Source organism: Monodelphis domestica, chromosome 5 (assembly GCF_027887165.1).
Source record: "Monodelphis domestica isolate mMonDom1 chromosome 5, mMonDom1.pri, whole genome shotgun sequence".
Lineage (NCBI taxonomy): Eukaryota > Metazoa > Chordata > Mammalia > Didelphimorphia > Didelphidae > Monodelphis > Monodelphis domestica.
Genome location: NC_077231.1, coordinates 101,704,999 through 101,723,784, shown reverse-complemented (window position 1 = coordinate 101,723,784; position 18,786 = coordinate 101,704,999). Strand labels below are relative to the sequence as shown.

Sequence of the window (18,786 nt, the reverse complement as noted above, 5' to 3'; positions counted from 1 at the left end):
TTGAAATGTGTGAAAGTGATTTGGAGATTTGGGATGGAAGGTCAGCGATGGGCTGGTCCTTAAGCCCATGGGAGCTGATGAGACTGCAGGGAAGGGGAGCAGAGGGGACGGGAGAGGCCCAGGAGGGCACCCCGGAGAGGGTGGGTGGAAGCAGAAGGGGGTGGCTGGGCTCCAGGAGCGCCAGAAGACAAAGTGGAGGCTACATCTCGGGGAGGCTAAAGGGAGGAGGGAGGGAGTGACAGGGGCCCGGGCTGGGGGAGCGGGCTGAAGGAGAGATCAGGCGGAAGGCAAAGGCCCTGGCTCCTAGGAGAGGCTCCGGGAGAAAAGGCTGCTCAAGGGGGTGCCGCAGATTTGTCTGTCTTTTTCCTGTGCTCAGTTGAAAGGGGGGAGCGGTAGGAGGCTGAGGAAGGGTGGTGTATGAGATAGAGAACCATCCTCAGGAGGAAGAAGAGCCCGAGTTCAAGTTCTGCTTCTGGCCTGGGTGATCCTGGACAAGGTCTCCAAGGCTATTTGAGGAAGAGACTTTTCTCTCTGTGGGTGCTTCCTGCGTGCTCACGGATGAGTATTTGTTTGCCGAGTGTAGGCAGTCCTGCAGTTCGGGCCTCTGCTTTTGGAGGCAGCTGGGCGCTGTGGATCCAGGGCCTGCCTTGGAGTCAGGAAGAGGAGCTCAAAATCCTCGAAAGACCCGTCTCGTTTTCTCCTCTGCAAACGAGCAGGATAATAGCACCTGCCTCAATGACGCTACGTATTGTTATCTTGATCCCGGAGGAGGAAGCAGAGGGGCTTCTCCCCAGAAAGGGAAGTGACTTGCCCAAGTGTCACACGGGTAATTGGTGGCCTAACTCGACGTTCAGCACGCTTTCCTCTCCCCCAACCCACTCCTTTGGGCCAAACTTCCCCTGGGGCTGGTTTTGCTCAGCCCAGGATGAATAATCCCGTGGTGAGCAGGTTTCCAATTTCCGCCCGTATTCGGTTCCCCTCCTCGGAGGGGCTGGGGGAGGGGGAGGGGACGTTTTCACTTTCTCTTTGGGGACTCGGGATACCCCGATCCTCCCAGCCTTATCGGTGGGGGTCCCGGAGCCGGGACCATGAGGGTCCAATGCTCGCCGAGTTCATGAGGCGCCTTCTTGGGACCCCGGGCTCGGGGGCACGTCCAATCAGCAAGGTTTATTCAGCAACTTTGGGGCGCCGGGCCCGAGACCCAAGGGGCCACCCGCTGGGCTCTGCCCTCCGCCCGGGAGGTCTCCGGCGGGGGGACCCCCACAGCCCCAGGCCCGAGAGAAAGGGGAGACCCGAGCCGGGCGCTGGCGGCTGAGGTCGGGGCGAGGCGGCCCGCCGGCCGCCCCAGCCAGAAGCCGGGCAGTGTCCCTTTAAACGCGCGAGGGGAGGGGGCGAGCTGTGCAGGATGACAGCAGTGGGTTTGGCAGCGGGGCTCAATGGAAAGTCAATGAGCGAGCTAGGGAGGGGGAGCGGCGCAGCCCCACGCGGAGGCCAGAGGGGGCGGGGGGAGGAGGGGGAGGGGAGGGGGAGGAGGAGGAGGAGGAGGGAGGGGGCAGCAGCTGGGAGAGAGGCAGGCGGGCGGGCAGGCAGGCTAGCAGGCTAGCAGGCGGGCGCACGGACGACGGACGGGCAGGCTAGCAGCTCCGGGCTGCGAGCTGGGTGTAGCTTCCACCTCCCCTCCTTCCCCAGCCCAATCCTCCTGCATCCCTCCAGCCCTCGGACGCCTGGGTCCCTGGCAGCGCCCCGGAAGCAGGAGCTGGGCACCGGCCCCTTCCCGGCGGGGTAAATATTGGGGGGCTAGGGGCCCTTTGGGGGAGGTAAAGCCGGGGGGAAAGGGCGCTCCTCCGGCCCTTTGTTTTTGCTGGGAGACTGGGGGGAGGGAGGGGGATGGGGGTTGGGGGAGGAGCGGGCGCTTGCGTGCACACACATAATACACAACACTGACACACTCACACGCACACACACTCACCCATGGAGCCGGGGCCGTCCCCTGGGTGACGGGCCTCGGGGCGATCCCCGAGCACAAAAGAGCTCGCTCCCTTCTGGGGCAGGAGATTCTTTTGCAGAAACGCGCCCGGGGAGCGGCCGCGGCGGGGGGCACCCCCTCCCGCTGGCCCCCTTCAGCCCTGGCTAACCTTCTCCCATTGGCCCTTTAAGGGCTTCGAGCCTCCGACCCACACACGGCCTGGGAGCACCGGCTGGTCGGGGAAAGGGGGGCCGGGGACCCCAGGCTGCGTGGACGGGTGTGTGCGCGTCTGGGGGCTCGGGGCGAGCGGCTGTGGTGGCCCGGCTCGGGGGAAGGCGCGGGAGCGTGAATTCCCTTCCTGTCTCTCCTCCAGGCTCATCTTTGTATTTTTCTCTAAACGATCGTCTCCGACCCCCCATTCTCTTCTCTGGTCTGTCCCTCTCCCGGCTGCTCGCGGTCTCGATCTTTGTCTCTCCAGCTCTTGTCTCGGGGCCTGCCTTTCTCTCTGGCTGTCTCCGGTCTCGCTCTCGCCTCCCGGCTTTCTCTGTCTTTCCCTTCCCCACCCCGGCTTCTCCTGGGCTTCCCGGTCTCTTTCTCCATTTCGGCCTCTTCTTCCGTGTTGCTCCCCCATCCCTGGTCTGCCCCTCCCCCCCCCCCCCGGGGGGGGCTTTCTCCTACTTCTCCCAAACAAAGTGTCCTGGGTGGCTCCTTGGCTGGATGGGGGGGGGGGGGGTTAAAGCAGGCCCCAGAGCCAGGCTGGGGGGGGGTGCAGCAATAGAATGACTTATTCGGATTTCCTCTTTTCCGAGTGAGTGTGTGGCGTCTGTGCTCTCTAAATATATATTTCTATATGGCCAGACTGTGGCTGCGTGTGGAGGGAGACTATTGATTCAGATGGAGCCCCCCAGCAGACCCGGCCCCCCCCCCAAGTGACTGGGATAGCTCAGCAGTGACTGATGGGGGGCAGAAAAGGAACTGGGAATATTGTTTTTAAAATGTCTGCTTTTGTGTTTCCTGGCGTTTGTCCCTGACTCCCTTTAAACCCCGTCCCAAGCTGAAGGGGGGGGGCAGCCCTGCCTTTCTCTCTCCTGGGCCCCTTCCCCACACGGAGTTATCTCCATCCAAGCATTCTCCCCTTTCCAAAGGCACATTCCGTCCTCCCACCGCCTCCCCCGGCCAGCTCTCTCCCAGAATCGGTTTCTTTTCATTCCAGGGCCGGGCCGGAGGGGCCCCCCAGGAGTGAGCGTGTGTGAGGGGGGACTCGGCTCCTTCCCGGGTTCGCAGGCCCAGTGTGGGGGGCATTTCTGTAAGAGGGCCGGCCCGGAGCTCTGTTTACCTCACCCGGCGTGGGCATTTATGTAATATAGGATGAGGGCGGATTTATTGGCTGTGCCCTGAGTGCCCGGCCCGGATGTGCGGTCCCCGAGTGGGCACCCGCCAGCCAGCGTACGTCAGGAGCCTGTGTGAGGGAGTGGAGGCTGTGCTTGGGAGAGGAGTGAGGAGCCGGGCCTGGCTGGCCCTGGAGGAGGCCTCGTCTCGGACCCCCGCTTTGTCTGTGCCGGAGGGCCCCTCGGCCTGTAAAATGGGCACCCTTTCCCATGAGCGGGCCCTCTAAGGCTCTTGGGAAATGCACACTGTGCACATGTCAGATGCTGCTATTCAGAGAGCAGCCAAGGGGCCTTTTTCCCTTTAAACCCTCACGGAGAGTCAGTGCTGGTATGGGCTCCAGGGCAGGAGAGCCGGAGGGCCAGGCCGGGGTCGAGCGGCTTGACTGCGAGGAAGGCCGCATTGTCCTGACGTGGGCCCCCCCGGAACCCCAGGGAAGCGCCCTCGGGCCTGGGACGCCCCCAACACCTTCCCCAACCTGTTTTCCTCTGGCCCCACCAGCTCTTCGGCCTTTACATGGTCCCCAAAGCTTGGTGTAGTAGAAGGAACAGTCCGATTTGGAGTCCGAGGACCCAGGGGTGGGCCTTGGGTGGGCTTGGAGAGCCTTCCTTTACACCGCTGCGGTCCTGGGGACCCTGCCAGGAGTCCTCAGGAGCCAGCCCCACCCCTTTTCAGAGCAAGGCCCGGGGGGCAAAGGCCACCCCCACTTCCAGGCCTGAGGTGAGGCAGCACGCTGGAAAGGGCCAGACCCCATTGGGCTTGAAGCGAGGAGGAGGTGGGTTCAGATCTTACCTCAGATACTGGCTGTGGGACTGTGCACAAGTCACTTCATTTTCTTCCGGCACTGGATTCATGGCCCTCGTGACTAAGCCGGTCAGCCTCTGCCTCAGAGTTCTCATCTGTAAAATGGGGCTTTAGACTAGAGGTTCTCTGAGGTCCTTCCCAGATCTCTAGCTGAGATCTAGATAAACTCTAGGCCAGAGACCCCGAGCGTGAAGGGAAGTGGAGAAGTCGGGGACGTTCTCTAGATATCCTGACGGGCCATGGCGAGACAGTCCGGGTGTCTGACCAGGGGGGCAGGACCCCGTGGCTGGCGAGGGGGGTCTTGTTTGTTTCGGGGGTGTTGCCGCCGATACGGATCACCCTATTCCTCCTCCCTCCTCCAGTACCTTCTTTTCTTGCTTGCTTAGTGGAACATTGATGGAGAATCAACTCCTTTCTCCTCCCCTCTCCCCATCGCCCTCCTGTTGGGCCATTCCGGGCCGGCCTCCCATTAAAGAGTCCGAGATTGTGTCTATGTGGGGGTGCTTAATGGATGGAGAGCCAGGCCAGAGCTGGGAGGTCCAGGGTTCAAACCTGGCTGGGTGACCGTGCCGAAGTTGCCCAGCCCTGCCCGCCCTTCCGCCTTGGAACCAGAATGCAGTATTGATTCTACGGCGGAAGGGAAGGTTTCAAAAGCAAGAGTGGAGGAGTGACCGCTTGCTTTGGGTGCCCCTGTGCCCTGGCTCCAGAAGCCCTCTTCTGCCGAGGCTGGGGTCCAGCGCGCGAGGGCCCGCCTGGGTGCCCCGGGGGGCCGAGAGAAAGGGGGAGAGGGCCCTCGTCTTTTCCGGGTCCTTGGGGGTGGGTGCGGGCCGGAGGAAGGCCGCTTCCCCCTCTGGCTCCTTCTCTGTCTTGGGCCTCACCTGACCTCGCTTTCCCCATTCTCTCCTTTCTTCCAGCGAGACTGAATCATGGAGCTTCGCGTGGGGAATAAGTACAGGCTGGGCCGAAAAATCGGCAGCGGCTCCTTCGGGGACATCTACTTGGGTGAGTGAGCGGCTCCCGGGGGCCTTCGGAGAGGCCCCCTCTCCCCCAGACCCGGGGCTCCCTCCTAGGAGACCTGGGATCAAGGCTGGACTCTCGGCCTTCATGCCTGCGTCTGTGCAACGAGCTAGAACAAACTGATACCCCACCTCACAAGGTGGAGGAGAGGCAATTGCTTTGGTAACTCAAGTGAAAGGGGTTCCGGATGGGGAGTCAGACGTCCTGGGTTCAAATCTCTGCGCCGCTCTTTTTAGACCCTTCCCTTCCATCTCAGAGACAGTACTGTGCATTGTTCCAAGGCAGAAGAACAGTCAGGGCTCAGCAGTGGGGGTTCAGTGACTTGCCCAGGGTCACACAGCTGGGAAGTGTCTGAGGCCAGATTTGAACCCAGGACCTCCCGTCTCTAGGCCTGGCTCTCAGGCCACTGAGCCACCCAGCTGCCCTCTGTGCATCTATTTTCTAAGGGTGACTTTTGGGCAAATCCCTTCCCCTCTCTGGGCCTGTTTCCGGGTGTATAAGATGAGGAAACTGGACCAGCGGGTCTCCGAACTCTGACTTTGTGGTCCCCTTAGAATTTGTGTGGCCTTCATTGAGTGCCTTCCCCTTTCCCGGGCTCAGTTTCCTCCTCTGTAAAATGACAGCAGGCTTGGGCGACCTCTGAAGAGAGCCTCTCAGCCCCGGGTCTCTGGTGCCAAGCCTAAGGCAGTGAAGCCAGATGCTCTTCCGAGATGGGCCCCTGCGGGCCAGTCTGGCGGGCAGGCCGCTGTGGGGTGGGGCTGGCCGGCGGGCAGGCCCTCCCCCACCGGGCATTTGACCCGCTCCGAGCTGTCCCCGGGAAGGTGCCACAGCAGCAGCAGGAGATATTTTTAGCTCAGATTACCCACTGGGGTGACCCAGGTTTCCAGCCTGGGCCGTGGGAACAGGCTCCAGGCGGGTGCTGCTCGCCTGCCTGCCCCCTCTTGGCTGGACCCCGGAGGGATGGGGGCGCAGCTCCGCCCTGAGCCCGTCTCGGCCCGGCCTCCCCCCAGCCTCTGTGGGGTGCTTCCCTGCCGCTCCCGGAGCCTGGGACCTCCCTGCCCGGAAACACTTCCTGCTCAAAGCCGGAGCTTTTTGATGGAGACGGCGGTTCTCTGTTCTGGCTTGCTGCCAGCCCCCTCCAGCCCCGAGGGAAGTGGGGAGCCGGCGGTGTCCCCAAAGCCCCGATCAGACCCCCCACCCCGGGCCAGCCTGGACCAGAGCAGAGGCCTCCATCCAGCCTCCCCGGCAAGAAGCGGCTGCTGGGGAGCCCCCTTTGGACAGCTTGAATGGTTAGGAAATTCTTCCTGTTTCGGGGGAGGGGGCTGCTGAGAAAGGCCCTCGCAGGGCCTCGGCAACCCTTTGGATTTTTTCCGAGTTTGGTCCCAGAGACGACTTGTTCCATTCATTCCTTGCAGTAAAGGAATAGAGCGGAGGCTGGCCTTCTGGGAGTTCAGAAGACCCGCGTTCGAGTTCTGCCTCAGATGGGTACTGGCTCAGCGGGCCACTTCCACTTTCCCGGCTCTAGCAGGCCCCTGAGTGACAGGTCGTGCCCAGGCTGCGTCTGTGGAGGGAGTTTTCCCCACGGGGAGGTCCCTGCGGTGAGGTCTGGCCCCCAGCAAACACCCGTGGGCAGAGCTTTCGGGTGCTGCCCTCTGAGCTGGGCGGGGGCTGGGGTGCCCCTGGACACGTCACGGCCCTCTCCTTCGCCTCGTCCAACGGCTCAGAGCAGCTAGATTCAGAGCTGGGATGGACCTCGGAGGCCTCCTTTTACAGATGGAGAAACCGAGGACCAGGCAGAGGATGTGAATCCTTTGGGGTGGCCGTCAGAACGGGCCTATCCGGCGCTCGGGGGCAGGAGCGCCGGGTCCCTCCTCTACTGGCCGAGATCCCGGAAAGAGCGTTCCGTACTCTTCCGCCCTATCGATAGTCTTCGATGATGCCTATTTCCTGTAATATACACACACCAGCACTGTGCTCGCTGACGCTCCAGTCAAAGATAGCAGGAAGCGCCTGCTGTATACAGCTGGGCGCGTGCTCGGTGCTGGCAGAGACCTGGGAAGGGGGGCGCTGACTTTCCTCCTGAAGCGGAGAAGCAGCCCCGACGCCCTCCTCACCAAAGCGGCCCTGGAGGGACGAGGTCTGGTGCTGAGAAGATCGAGTCTAGCCTTGGGTACCTCTTGGCGCGACCCTGGGCAAATGGCTTCCTCTTGCCTCAGTTTCCTCATCTGCAAAATGGAGATCACAGTGCTTCCTTCCCAGGGTGGATGTGACAATCAGATGAGATAATATTCTTTTCTTTTTACAATTTTATTTTCTTTTAAACTCTTCCCCTGGTTCCATGATTCTTGGGGTGTCCGTCTCCCCTCCCCCCTCCTGGAGTTATGCCTGGGTTATCACTCCTGTCCTCTTTCCATACTTTTGGAACACCGTAACGAGAGCGTATTCTTTTTTTTTCTTCTCCTGACTTTTTTTTATTTGATCATTTCCAAGCATTATTCACTGGAGACAAAGATAATTTTCTTCCCCCCCATCTCGAGAGCGTATTTTTTTTTAAACCCTTACCTCCCGTCTTGGATCAATACCCAAGGCAGAAGAGAGGTAAGGGCTAGGCAATGGGGGCCAAGTGACTTGCCCAGGGTCACACAGCTGGGAAGCGAGCGTATTCTTAAAGCGTTTCGTGGCCTTAAGAGAGCTGAAGTGCTGGCGGTTGTATGGTGGTGTTAGCCCCTCGCCCCTCGCTTTTGCTTCAAGACGTCTGGAGCTGGGCAGCCAGATGATTTTGCTTGAAGACGGCGCGGGTCATTAGAAAGCTCACAGAAGATAGGTAGCCAGGACCGCCAGGCGGCCCGGTGGAGAGAGCCCAGGCCTGCAGACGGGAGGTCCTGGGTTCAAATGTGGCCTCAGAGCCTTCCTGGGCAAGTCCCCCCCCACTGCCTAGCCCTTAGGGCTCGTCTGCCCTGGAACCAGCGCTCAGCAGAGTCTGAGACAAAGGTGAGGGCTTAAAAGGAGATGCTTCGTTAAGCGCGTTTGTTGGCGCGACCTTCCAGCCCAGCCCTCTGCCTCTGCCCCTTTCCCGACCTCAGCATCGGCCCTATTGGTGCCCTCAGAACATGGCAGCCACCTCTCGGGTTTCCCGTGAGCCTTTGCTTGCCCGGGCTGACGGCTCCCTTCAGCTGACCCTTACTCAGCCCCGCCCTGGTCACTCCCCTCTGGACGTTCCCCAGCTTATCGATAGCCCGCCTGGAACCGCATCCAGTCTTCCCCGCGGGGCCTGGGAGGCCGGGCTCTTCGCCTCCTGGTCCCGGCTCTGGGTCTCATTTATTTTATGTTTCAAGCCTCGCTTTCCACCTTAGAATCAACGCTGTGACGTGGTCTCAGGGCAGAAGAGTGGTGAGGGCTGGGCCGTGGGGGTGCAGGGACTTGTCCAGGGCCACCCAGCTAGGCAGGGTCTGAGGCCGCCTCCCCTCTCTGGGCCTGGCTCTCTGTCCTCTGAGCCGGCCAGCTGCCCTCTGCGGGCCTCTGGATGCTGCCTGGGGTTCATCTGCTCTGGGGACTTGACGTCTCTGTTCCTTTCCTGCCTCCCTGGGACCCCGTTCAGAAATCTGGGTGTCTCCTTGACGCCGCATTTTCCCCACCCCACGCCATCAACCCGGGCTTGCTTTGAAGAACTCCAGGGTTTCCCCTTCCCTCAGGGGAGAGGATTGGCGGTTGCTTGTGGTCCGAGTCCCCCCTTTTCCTCTCCCTTCCTGGGGTCTTCTTGCCCTCAAAGTTGGCCCTGAGTTGAGTGGAGGCCTCTTGTCCAGGAGGACCAGAACCAGGATAAATCCGAGCCTCGGACCCGTGTCTGGGACCCTTTCCCTTAGGCCCCTGGCCCTCCTGGCCCTCCGCAGCCCCGCGGACCCGTTTCCCCCTTTGTTCAGAGCTCTAGCCAGTTTCTGTCACCGCGGTGACAGCAGATGGACTCTGCAGGTGGGGAGGGAGGCCAGGTCCTCCGTCGTTGCTGCTGTCACTTTCCAAGAGCGCCGGCCCGGCCAGGAGGAGGCTGGAGGGCTCGGGGGTGGCCGGCCCCAAGGAGGACAGCTGTAGGTAGCAGGGTAGGGCGCCGAGTTTAGGCGAGCTCGCTTCTTGTCTCTTGTTTGAGGCCCTCTTTGGGGTGAGGAGTGGGCCTGCAGGTGGCCTGGGTCTCCTCCGGGGAGCCAGGCCTGGGGAAGGATGCCTGGGCCGCTCCTGTCCACTGCGGCCTCTGGGAAAAGCTGCTCTCCAGCCTGGCGTGGGCCCCGTGAAGAGGAGGGCCGGGGGCCAAAGAGAAGCCGGGAAGCCACATGGGCCGCCTGCCTTCCTTTAGGCACGGGAGGAGGCAGGGACGTGGCCCATCGGCGGTCAGACCTTGGCCCGTCCCTTGGCGGGGGTCTGAGGGGTTGTGAAGGGGAGGGCTACCCCCAGGCTCCCGCTTGGAGCACTGAGTTCCTTCTCTAAAGCCAACCCCCTTTTAAAGAAGCACCTTTAGTGTAAGGAGAGCCGCCCCCTTCTCTTACGAAGAAGGGCGCTGAGGCCCACGAGGGCACCCCGGCGGCCCGCACCAGCGCCGGGATTTGAGCCAAGATTGCTTGGGCCCCCCCAGCCCTTCCTCCCCTTCTGCCCTCCTCACTCGGGCTTTCCCAGAGGTGCAGATCGTTCATTCGTCCGCCTAATAAGCACTTATTAGCCCCTACTGTATACGGCGTAGGAGTGAGCAAAGGCGGATGAGGGGAAGACCTGGTGTCCTCGTTCTAGGGGAGAGAAAATCAGTGCCGCGGCCCAGGTGCCTGGGAAGGGCCCAGCCGGAGGAGGGGGGCTCTCGGTCTGAGGCCTCCAGGCCCACGCGGGGAGGAGCCCAGGGTTGGCTCCCTCCCTATTTCCCGACTCTCAAGCAGGCCTGGGAAGGCCGAGGGCACAGCTGTGAGGCCGGGAGGGGCCTCCAGGAATGCCAGACGGGGACCTCGGACACACAGTGGAGGCCTGGGCTTGCCGGGTGGCCTCGCTTTCTGCCTCGGTGTCCTCGTCTGTGAAATGGGAATACCCACAGCAGTGAGCGAGGGCACGCTAAAGATGCTGGTCGTTATTCTCCTCCCAGGGCCTTCCGCTCGGGGCCTGTCAGGGGCCGGAGCGGAGGCGATTCCAAGGGAAACGCGGGAGGGGGAGTCCTGAGCCGAGAAGCCGGGCAAGGAGGGGAGGCGAGGAGGAAAGGCCTTCACTTGTGTGCTGGGAATTGTCTGTCAGGCAAGGCATTGTGGGGCCGCGGCTGCCAATCGCTGTCAGGGGCTCCCTTGCCTGGCTGGGCCCTCCCTCCGAGGGGGAGGGGAGGGGGAGGGGAGGGAGCTCTGCGCTCCTTTGTCTCTGGGCCTGCTAACTCTCTCACCCCTTCCAACTTCTGCCATCTGCTCCAGCCTCTTGGGAAGGGCGGAGGGCGCGTGGGGGGAGGCAGCCTTGCCTGGGCTTGCCGGCCGGCTCAGGGGCTGCTGGGCTTGGCTGGGGGGTCCAGAACCCCGTTTGTGTGGAGCGACACTTGGGGAGGACGGGGGGGGGGGGGGGGTGATTTGCCGGAATGGAAATTGGATTTGGAGTCAAAGGTTGGGAATCTGGCAGGGACGCTTGGCAGCCCCGGGACCCAGTGAGCTCCTGGCCCTCTCTGCATCCCTAGAGGATATCCAGCCCCGCCCCCTGCCCTGTGTGACCTTGGGCAAGTCCTGTCCTTCTCTGGGCCGAGAGTGAGAGCTGGGAGTGATTCTAGGAAACTAACCTTTCCGGGGTCCCCAAGACCCCTTGGGGGTGTCTGCCGGGCCAAAACGATGTTCAGAATAATATTAAATGCTTTCATTTCTTTTTTTTTTAAACCCTTCCCTTCCTCCTTAGAGGCCAAAGAGGGGTCAGGGCTCAGCCATGGGGGCTAGTGACTTGCCCAGGGTCATACAGCTAGGATGTCTGAGGCCAGATTTGAACCCAGATCTTCCCATGTCTAGGCCTGGTTCTCCATCCATTGGACCACCCAGCTGTCCCCTTTCATTTCTAATGTGGTAAATAGCAATAGAACTTACATCCACAAAAGCTTTTTGGGGAGCCCGTGATCATTTTTAAGGATGTAAAGGGGACCAGAGACCCCAAAGCTTGAGAGGCTCGAGGTGGAGGTAAGGGAGAATAAATAAGTAAGCCAGTGCCAAGAGCCTCCTGGATACCCAGGCCTGGGCTCCCTACATGGGATGCAAAGAGAGGTACCCCGCTGGGGCTGGAGTTGGAGGACGCCAGCGGCCGGCGGTCTGGGTGTTACGGAGACTGAGCTTCCCCTGTGCCTCAGTTTCTTCATCTGTTAAATGGGAGGCTGGCCCTGACAGCCTCTAAGGGCTCGCCACAATCCTAGGATCCTTAAGAAGAGATTTTGGAGAAGGAACCCCCTTTCCCAGACTCTGGACACCAGGAGGTTCTTCTGGTTCTTGGCACCTCTCTGGGGGGCTTTACCTGCTCTAGCCCTGTGCTGTAGCCTAGGGGAGCTCACATTCCAGCAGGGGAGATAACATGTGCTTAAGAAGGCCATTTGGGGGAGAAAGGCCTAGAAACTGGGGCGATCGGGAAGGCTTTCTGGAGGAGGTGGGTGGCATTTGGTTGAAAGGAAATGAGCGATCTGGGGAGGCAAAGGTGAGAAGGGAGCATGTTCTGGCAGGGGCACAGCTTGTGCAAAAGCATAGGAGATGGGGGCAGCTGGGTGGCTCAGTGGATGGAGAGCCAGGCCTAGAGACGGGAGGTCCTGGGTTCAAGTGTGGCCTCAGACACTTCCCAGCTGGGTGACCCTGGGCAAGTCACTTGACCCCCACTGCCTAGCCCTTAGTGCTCTTCTACCTTGGGGCCAATACCCGGTATTGATTCTAAGATGGAAGATGAGAATTAAAAAAAAAGCATAGGAGATCTCCATGGGTCTGAGCCATGTGCGAGCAGGGTCCCCAAAACCCCAGGGAAGAGGGGGAGTCCCGTATTGTTACTCTTGGCTTTTCTATAAGGCACTTTGTGTATACATTGGCTCGCTTTACCTCACTGGCTCCTCAATCATTCTCTGAGGTTGGCTGTGTGAGTAGTTAGCCCATTTTATGCCTGAGGCCACAGAGGCTTATCTGGGGGAAATGACTTGCTCAGGGTCACAGATCTAGTCTTCATCTGGACCATAACTTGAATTTCCCCTCCTCATTCTACAGCAGCAGTGAGTAGAGCTCATGGGGGTGGAAAGGCCACTCTTTTTTTTTTTTTAAACCCTTACCTTCCATCTTGGAGTCAATACTGTGTATTGGTTCCAAGGCAGAAGAGTGGTCAGGGCTAGGCAGTGGGGGTCAAGTGACTTGCCCAGGGTCACACAGCTGGGAAGTGGCTGAGGCCAGATTTGAACCTAGGACCTCCATCTCTAGGCGTGACTCTCAATCCACTGAGCCACCCAGCTGCCCCCGAAAGGCCACTCTTTGGGGAGTCAGGAGTCTTGGGTTCAAACCCAAGCCCCAGCATTGAGTAGCTGCCTAGACTTGGGCAAGGAGTCTTTCTGGGCCTCAGTTTCCATAGGTGTCGAATAGGTGCGCTTTGTGCAATGCCGGCCTCCCAGGCTTGGTGCGAGACAAGGACCAAGGGACAAAATAGGATCATTCCTGGTGCCTGCCCTGCACCCCAAGCCAGTCCTAGCCAGGCGCCGCCTCCTGGGTGTCTCCCCTAAGAAGCTTCCTGCTCCTCTGGAGCGTGGTTTGGGTTCAAGGTGGGGTAGGCTGGTGGTGAAGCCTTTGGCCATTTGTGTCTGTGCTTTTCTTGGCTTAAAAATGGCCCGCTGCCTCCCTAACCACAGGCTGCTGGTTGCCCGGAGTGGCTGCTTCTGGGCTTGGGAGAAGGCTGGGGGAGGGGAGACTTGGCTCTTGCAAAGGATTCTGGGTTCCGAGCACATTTGTTTGACTACTGCTTCTGCGCTCTGTTAGGCGTGGGGTCCAGGCCTCCGTTTCCTCTTCTGAGCTCGGAGGACCCTTCCAGCTCCGACTCTGATCCGATTCTAGTGTGCTTCACGTTTTAAGCACACCCTGCTTTTTTCTCAGTGAGGCCAGTGTTGTGTCCACCATTGTAAAGGCCCAAGACAGGTGTGGGACCAATGCACGGCTTCCTTCCGGGGCTGGGCCCGGTGGTTGGAAGACTGAGCCGACACAGAATGTAGAGGCTAGGTTTGAAATACGGCACTCTGGACAACCACAGGCAAACCAGGAGGGCTCTGAACTGAAATTTTCCCTTCTGTAAAATGGGGATAAACATTCTGCCTCTCTAGGTAGTTGAAAGGAAAGAACTTTGTCCCCACTTTACAGAGGAGAAAATTAAGGCCTAGAGAAGCATGAGCTATTAAGTTCTTTCCCTTCCATCACCCAGAAAGGCAGAATATTTATCCCCATTTTACAGAGGAGAAAATTAAGGCCTAGAGAAGCATGAGCTATTAAGAAAGTTCCCCCACACACACTATTTCCCCTGGTTATTTCTCTTTTTCATGCCCATGGTCTTGGCCTTTCTTACTCAGTGGGTCCCCTCTTCTCTCCTCTCATTTCTTTGGTTACTGGCCTGGGGTTGCCGGCGTGAGACTCTCATGTGTGTTTTGGGGCCCTACGGATGGCCCAATTCTACTTTATCATCTGAAATATGCCATTTAATCAGCCCCCTGAATGCTCACAGGGACCTAACACCCTTGCCCTAACAGTCAGTGAGGTTCACACCAGAGAAAGAGTCCCAGTTCAGTCCTCCGGCCAGGCCACCTGGGTTCTTGTTACAGTTCTACCACAGATATAACTGTGTGACTTTGGACAAGTCACTTCTGTTCCCTTGGGTCTCAGTTTCTTCATCTATAAAATGCAGGGTTGGTATGTGGAAATGTTTAAGTTGGTCAACATCAGAATAAACAGAAAACTTTAAAATATTGAAAATAAAAGGGAGAAATTGGACTAGAGCAAGAGTTATCTTTTTTTTTTTTAACCCTCACTTTCTGTCTTAGTATCAACTCTAAGAAGCGTGGAAAGGGTTAGGTGATGGGGTCAAGTGACTTGCCCAGGGTCATACAACCAGGAAGTCTCTGAGGTCAGACTTGAACCCAGCCCTTCTGACTCCAGGCCTGGCGTTCTACCCACTGTGCTACTTAGCTGTCTCTGTTCTTAGCCTTTATTCCTATCATGGTCCCCTCTGGCAGGCTGGGGAAGCCTAGGAACTCCTCAGCAAAATGATTTTAAAAGCATAAAATACACCTATAAATACAAAGCACAAAAAAGCCCACATATGAATACAAAAGAGACTAATTATAGTGAAATACAGTTATTCTATCTTTTTTTGAACTCCTAAGGTTTAACTATAAATTTTTCCACACTCAGGAGAAAAAAAGGAAGCAATAACCATTTCACATAAGACCACAGAGACCTAGGTCCAGAGTTGGAAAGAACCTGAGAGGTCAACTTGTCCAACCCCTCTTCAGACAGGAGTTTAGTGACTTACCCAAGATCACCCAGATAGTGAGCGTCAGAGGCAAGGTTTGAACTCAGGTCCTCTAACTACAAAACTGGCTCTTCCCATTGTACTCCACAGCCTCCTTAGGTAGCATTTCACAAAATATTTTAACATTAGTTCTCCCATTTAAATCTCAACAATCACCCTGGAAAATAGTAACATATAACATATAATAGGACTGGTATTTGTATCTTTTTAGGTGAGGATAGGGAGCTCAGAGAGAGGAAGAAACTTGTCCAAGGCCACCCAGGGAGTAAGTGGTAGAGCCTGGATTCGCACCCAGATCCTTTGACATCTAATTGGGCCCCCATGTGACCTTGGACCTGACCTTCCTTATTTTTTGCCCTTATTCAGTTCTGATGGCAGATGTCTTCCTTGGCTTAACTGATGAGAGAGACCTAATATAGGCCCCCAGCAGAGCCTGTGTACCCCACCCCACCCCCACTCCTGATTTTGAAACCGGTCTGGCAGGGCTGGGGAGAACAAACCAGAAATGGAGAGGGGGAGTCTAGCCTGCTTCCCCTGGCCCTCCCCATGCTCTGTTTAGACTCTTAGCATCCAGAAGAGCAAAAATGCAGAAGTGTGCCCTCAGCTCACTTCCTCTTCAGGCCCAGCCCATCCAGAGCTCCCATAAAGTCAGAAGGGGCCAATCCAGTTTGCTGCAAAGAAGCCAGAGAGATTGTCCATGATAGTCTCATGGGCTTATGGTTTAGACATGGAAGGGGCCTCAGATGGTCCAACCCCCTCATTTTACAGATAGGGAGACTGAGGCCCCAGAGGTGAAGTCACTAGTTCTAGTTCACATAGGGAGTAAGGAGCAAACAAACACAGGATTCAGACTCCAGTCCTCTAGCTCCAAAGCCAATGCTGCTTCCCCCAAGTTAGGCTGGGCCATTGGAATTATAGAAGGAAGTCAAGCAGGGATTTGGGCAATGGTGGGAAATGGGGATATTTGCCTTTAAGCCTAACATGCCTTTAAGTCATGGTAGACAATGAGGTATAGAGTGTTGGTTCCAGAGTTAAAGGTCCTGCGTTCTCTGGCATTTACTAGTTGTTTGATATTAGGCAAATCACTTCAACTTTTTGGACCTCCCTTTCCTCTTTTATTTTATATTTTAAAAAATTTGTTTTCTATACTCTCACCTTCCTTCTTAGAATCACTACTGTGTTTTGGTTCCAAGGCAGAAGAATGGTAACAGCTAGGCCATTGGGGTTAAGTGACTTGCCCAGGGTCACATAGCTAGGAAGTGTCTGAGGCCAGATTTGAACCTAGAACCTAGAACCTCCTGTCTCTAGACCTGGCTCTCAATCCATTGAGCAACCTAGCTGCCCCCTCTTTCCTTTTTTATAAAATAAAAAGATTATGGCCTCTGTGATCCTTTTTAGCCTTGGAAATGTGAACCTTGGATGATGAAGATGATAATATTATAAAAATATAATATATTTATAATATACAATATATGGTTAAATATAAATAGGATATAATTTATATTCTTAATATAATCAATATATTATAATTTAGAAATAAAATAAATAGAATATAATTTATAATATAGTTATGATATAAATATATAAAATAATGACAATAATAATAAATATTAATTATAACTAGCATATAGTGATTTAAGGTCTAGCAACACACTTTCTTTAATATATCTCATCTGATCCATATAACAATCCTGGGAAGTAAGTGCTAGTAGTAGTGGTAGTAGTAGTAGCAGTAGTAGTAGCAGTAGCAGTAGCAGTAGCAGTAGCAGTAGCAGTAGCAGTAGCAGTAGCAGTAGCAGTAGTAGTAGTAGTAGTAGTATTCCCATTTTACGGATGAGGTAACCGAGGCAGGTAGAGGTTGAACGACTTGCCCAGGGCCACACAGAGTCTAAGGCAGGATTTGAACATGGCTCTTCCTCATTCCAGGTCCAATGTATAAAATATTTAGGGCTGGGGTAAAAGCTATAGTTTCTGACTCTAGTCAGTAGGAAGAAGTGTTGAGGGAGAAAAAAGTATAATATAAGTGTATGTGAAATGAAATATGTCTCCCTCCCTGGGTGTCTGTTTCTTCAAATGTGGAATGAAACGGTTAGACTGGATGCCCCCGGGGGCTCTAGGACCCTCTTGCCCCTGGCTTATGGACTCTGCCTGGTCAAAGGGTTCAGAGATCTTCACTTCCTGCCCTCTCTTAAGGATGAATCCACTCTGTTGCTCCCTAGTCCAGCCCAGATGAAGGATCCTCACCAGAGCATGCCCAACCCATTGTCCAGCCTTTGCTTCCAGAGGGACCCTTGTGAGTGACTCCCCCTGTTTCCCTCTGCTGCTCCCAGCTCTGCCTAGTGGACCCTTTGGACCCAAGGCAAGGCCCAATGCTTGGAGTCCACCCCTGGGAACACCCCTCTGTCTCTGCCTGTGAGAGGGTAACAGGAAAAGACTCCCCCCGAGTCGAGCTCCCCTCCCAAGGAGAAGAGGGTGTTCCGGACCTGAGAATCAAGCTCAGCTCTGCTACTTATTATCTTTGTGACCTTGGGCAAGTCACTTGATCTCTGGGACTCAGTTTCTTCATCTATAAAATGAATCATTTGCATTTTTTTAATTTTTAATTTTTTTTCCAGGGTGACATGATTCTTGTTGTCTCCCTCTCCCATCCCAGAGTTGAAAAGCCATTCCACTGGGTGATACATAGAGTATCCCTCAAATCCTACTTTCTTGTTATTCTTAAAATGAACTATTTGGACTTGCTGGTTTGTAAGGTTCCTGATGACTCTGACTCCATGAGCCTGGGACCTCCAAATCCAATGGACCTCAGGCCTTCTGGAGGATTGCTGGACTTTCTAGAGACTTGTCCCCAGGATAAGGGGAGCCCTGCCTTTCCTGGGTCCATGAACCACCGCTTCTGGTGTCACAGGGCCTGGGTTCAAATCTCATGTCAGATCCTGAGAAAGCTTTTCTGCTCTGGATTTGAACCCTGATTTTGTCACTCACTGCCAATGATCCTTGGTCAAGTCACTGCCTTGTTATCTTTGTCACTTCTTGCCCCAGTGTGTAGTGAGAGAAAAAGGGGCCTGGGTAACAAAGAGAAGAGCTTATGTTTATAGAGAGCTGGCAGGCCCCTACCAGTCACGAGGGCCATTGTGCACAGAGAGGAGAATCTACCTTGAATTTTACCACCCCTGGGTAGTGGGAATATCTAGAGTGAATGAAGGAATTTACCTTCATGTTAAGTGACTTACCCAAGGTGACACTGCTACAGAATGCCAGAAACAAGATCCCAGACTGGAAGGGACGTTATTTTTATTTTATTTTATTTTTTTTAACCCGTACTTACCATCTTAGAATCACTACTGTGTATTAGTTCCAAGGCAGAAGAGTGGTAAGGGATAGGCAATGGGGGTCAAGTGACTTACCCAGGACCACACAGCTAGGAAGTGTCTGAGGTCAGATATGAACCTAGGACCTCTCATCTCTAGGCCTGGCTCTCTATCCGCTGAGCTACCCAGCTTCCCTCTGTATGGGATCTTAAAGGCCATCTAGGCCAACTCATTTGTTTTACAGATGAGGAAATCAAAGGCCAGAAAAATTGTGACTTGCCCAAGGTCAGACCATTTAGTAGATTTTATTATTCTCATTTTACATTTGGGGAAACTGAGGCAAACTAATATCATCACACAGCTAGTGTTTGAGGCTGGATTTGAACCCAGGACTTCCTGATTCCAGGTTCACTACACTATCAGCTGCCTCTTGACACCCATATTCAGTGCACTTCCTGCTCTGTTCCAGGGCTCCAGCAGAGACTGAAGCACTCAATAAATGTTCTTTGGAGTCTCAGGAATGGGACACCTCAGACATTTCTTATTTCACCCTCGCAAATTACAAGGAAAATTCGAATGTTTAAACTGGCTTTTCTCTTCCCTTCATTTCCTCTTTCCCCCTCCCAGAGAGTCCTCCATTAAATTAAAGAATAAACTGGGGGGCAGCTCAGCCAGAGTCACCCCAAATCACCTGAGGAATGTATGAGCTGTTCCGCCCTCTCCATAAAGGAAGAAAGGGGCCCCCTCGTTATGATTTCAAATTTTAGTTTTGATATTCTTTTTGTG

The 18,786-nt window shown here is 55.8% G+C and overlaps 1 protein-coding gene across 11 annotated transcripts in view; it reads left to right on the top strand.

The window, feature by feature from the left end:
- CSNK1E (casein kinase 1 epsilon) overlaps positions 1-18,786 on the top strand; it is a 73,806-nt gene that overhangs the window by 17,839 nt on the left and 37,181 nt on the right. For 7 of the 11 annotated variants that reach the window (XM_056798943.1, XM_056798941.1, XM_056798940.1 and 4 more), the window contains exons 1-2: positions 1,550-1,782; positions 5,071-5,158. In XM_056798943.1, the coding sequence (XP_056654921.1) occupies positions 5,083-5,158 (76 nt within the window). In that variant the 5' untranslated portion in view covers positions 1,550-1,782; positions 5,071-5,082. Of the gene's footprint in view, positions 1-1,524; positions 1,783-1,956; positions 2,244-5,070; positions 5,159-18,786 lie in introns of those variants that run through there. The other 4 variants (XM_056798944.1, XM_056798942.1, XM_056798936.1 and 1 more) reach the window with 4 other exon arrangements.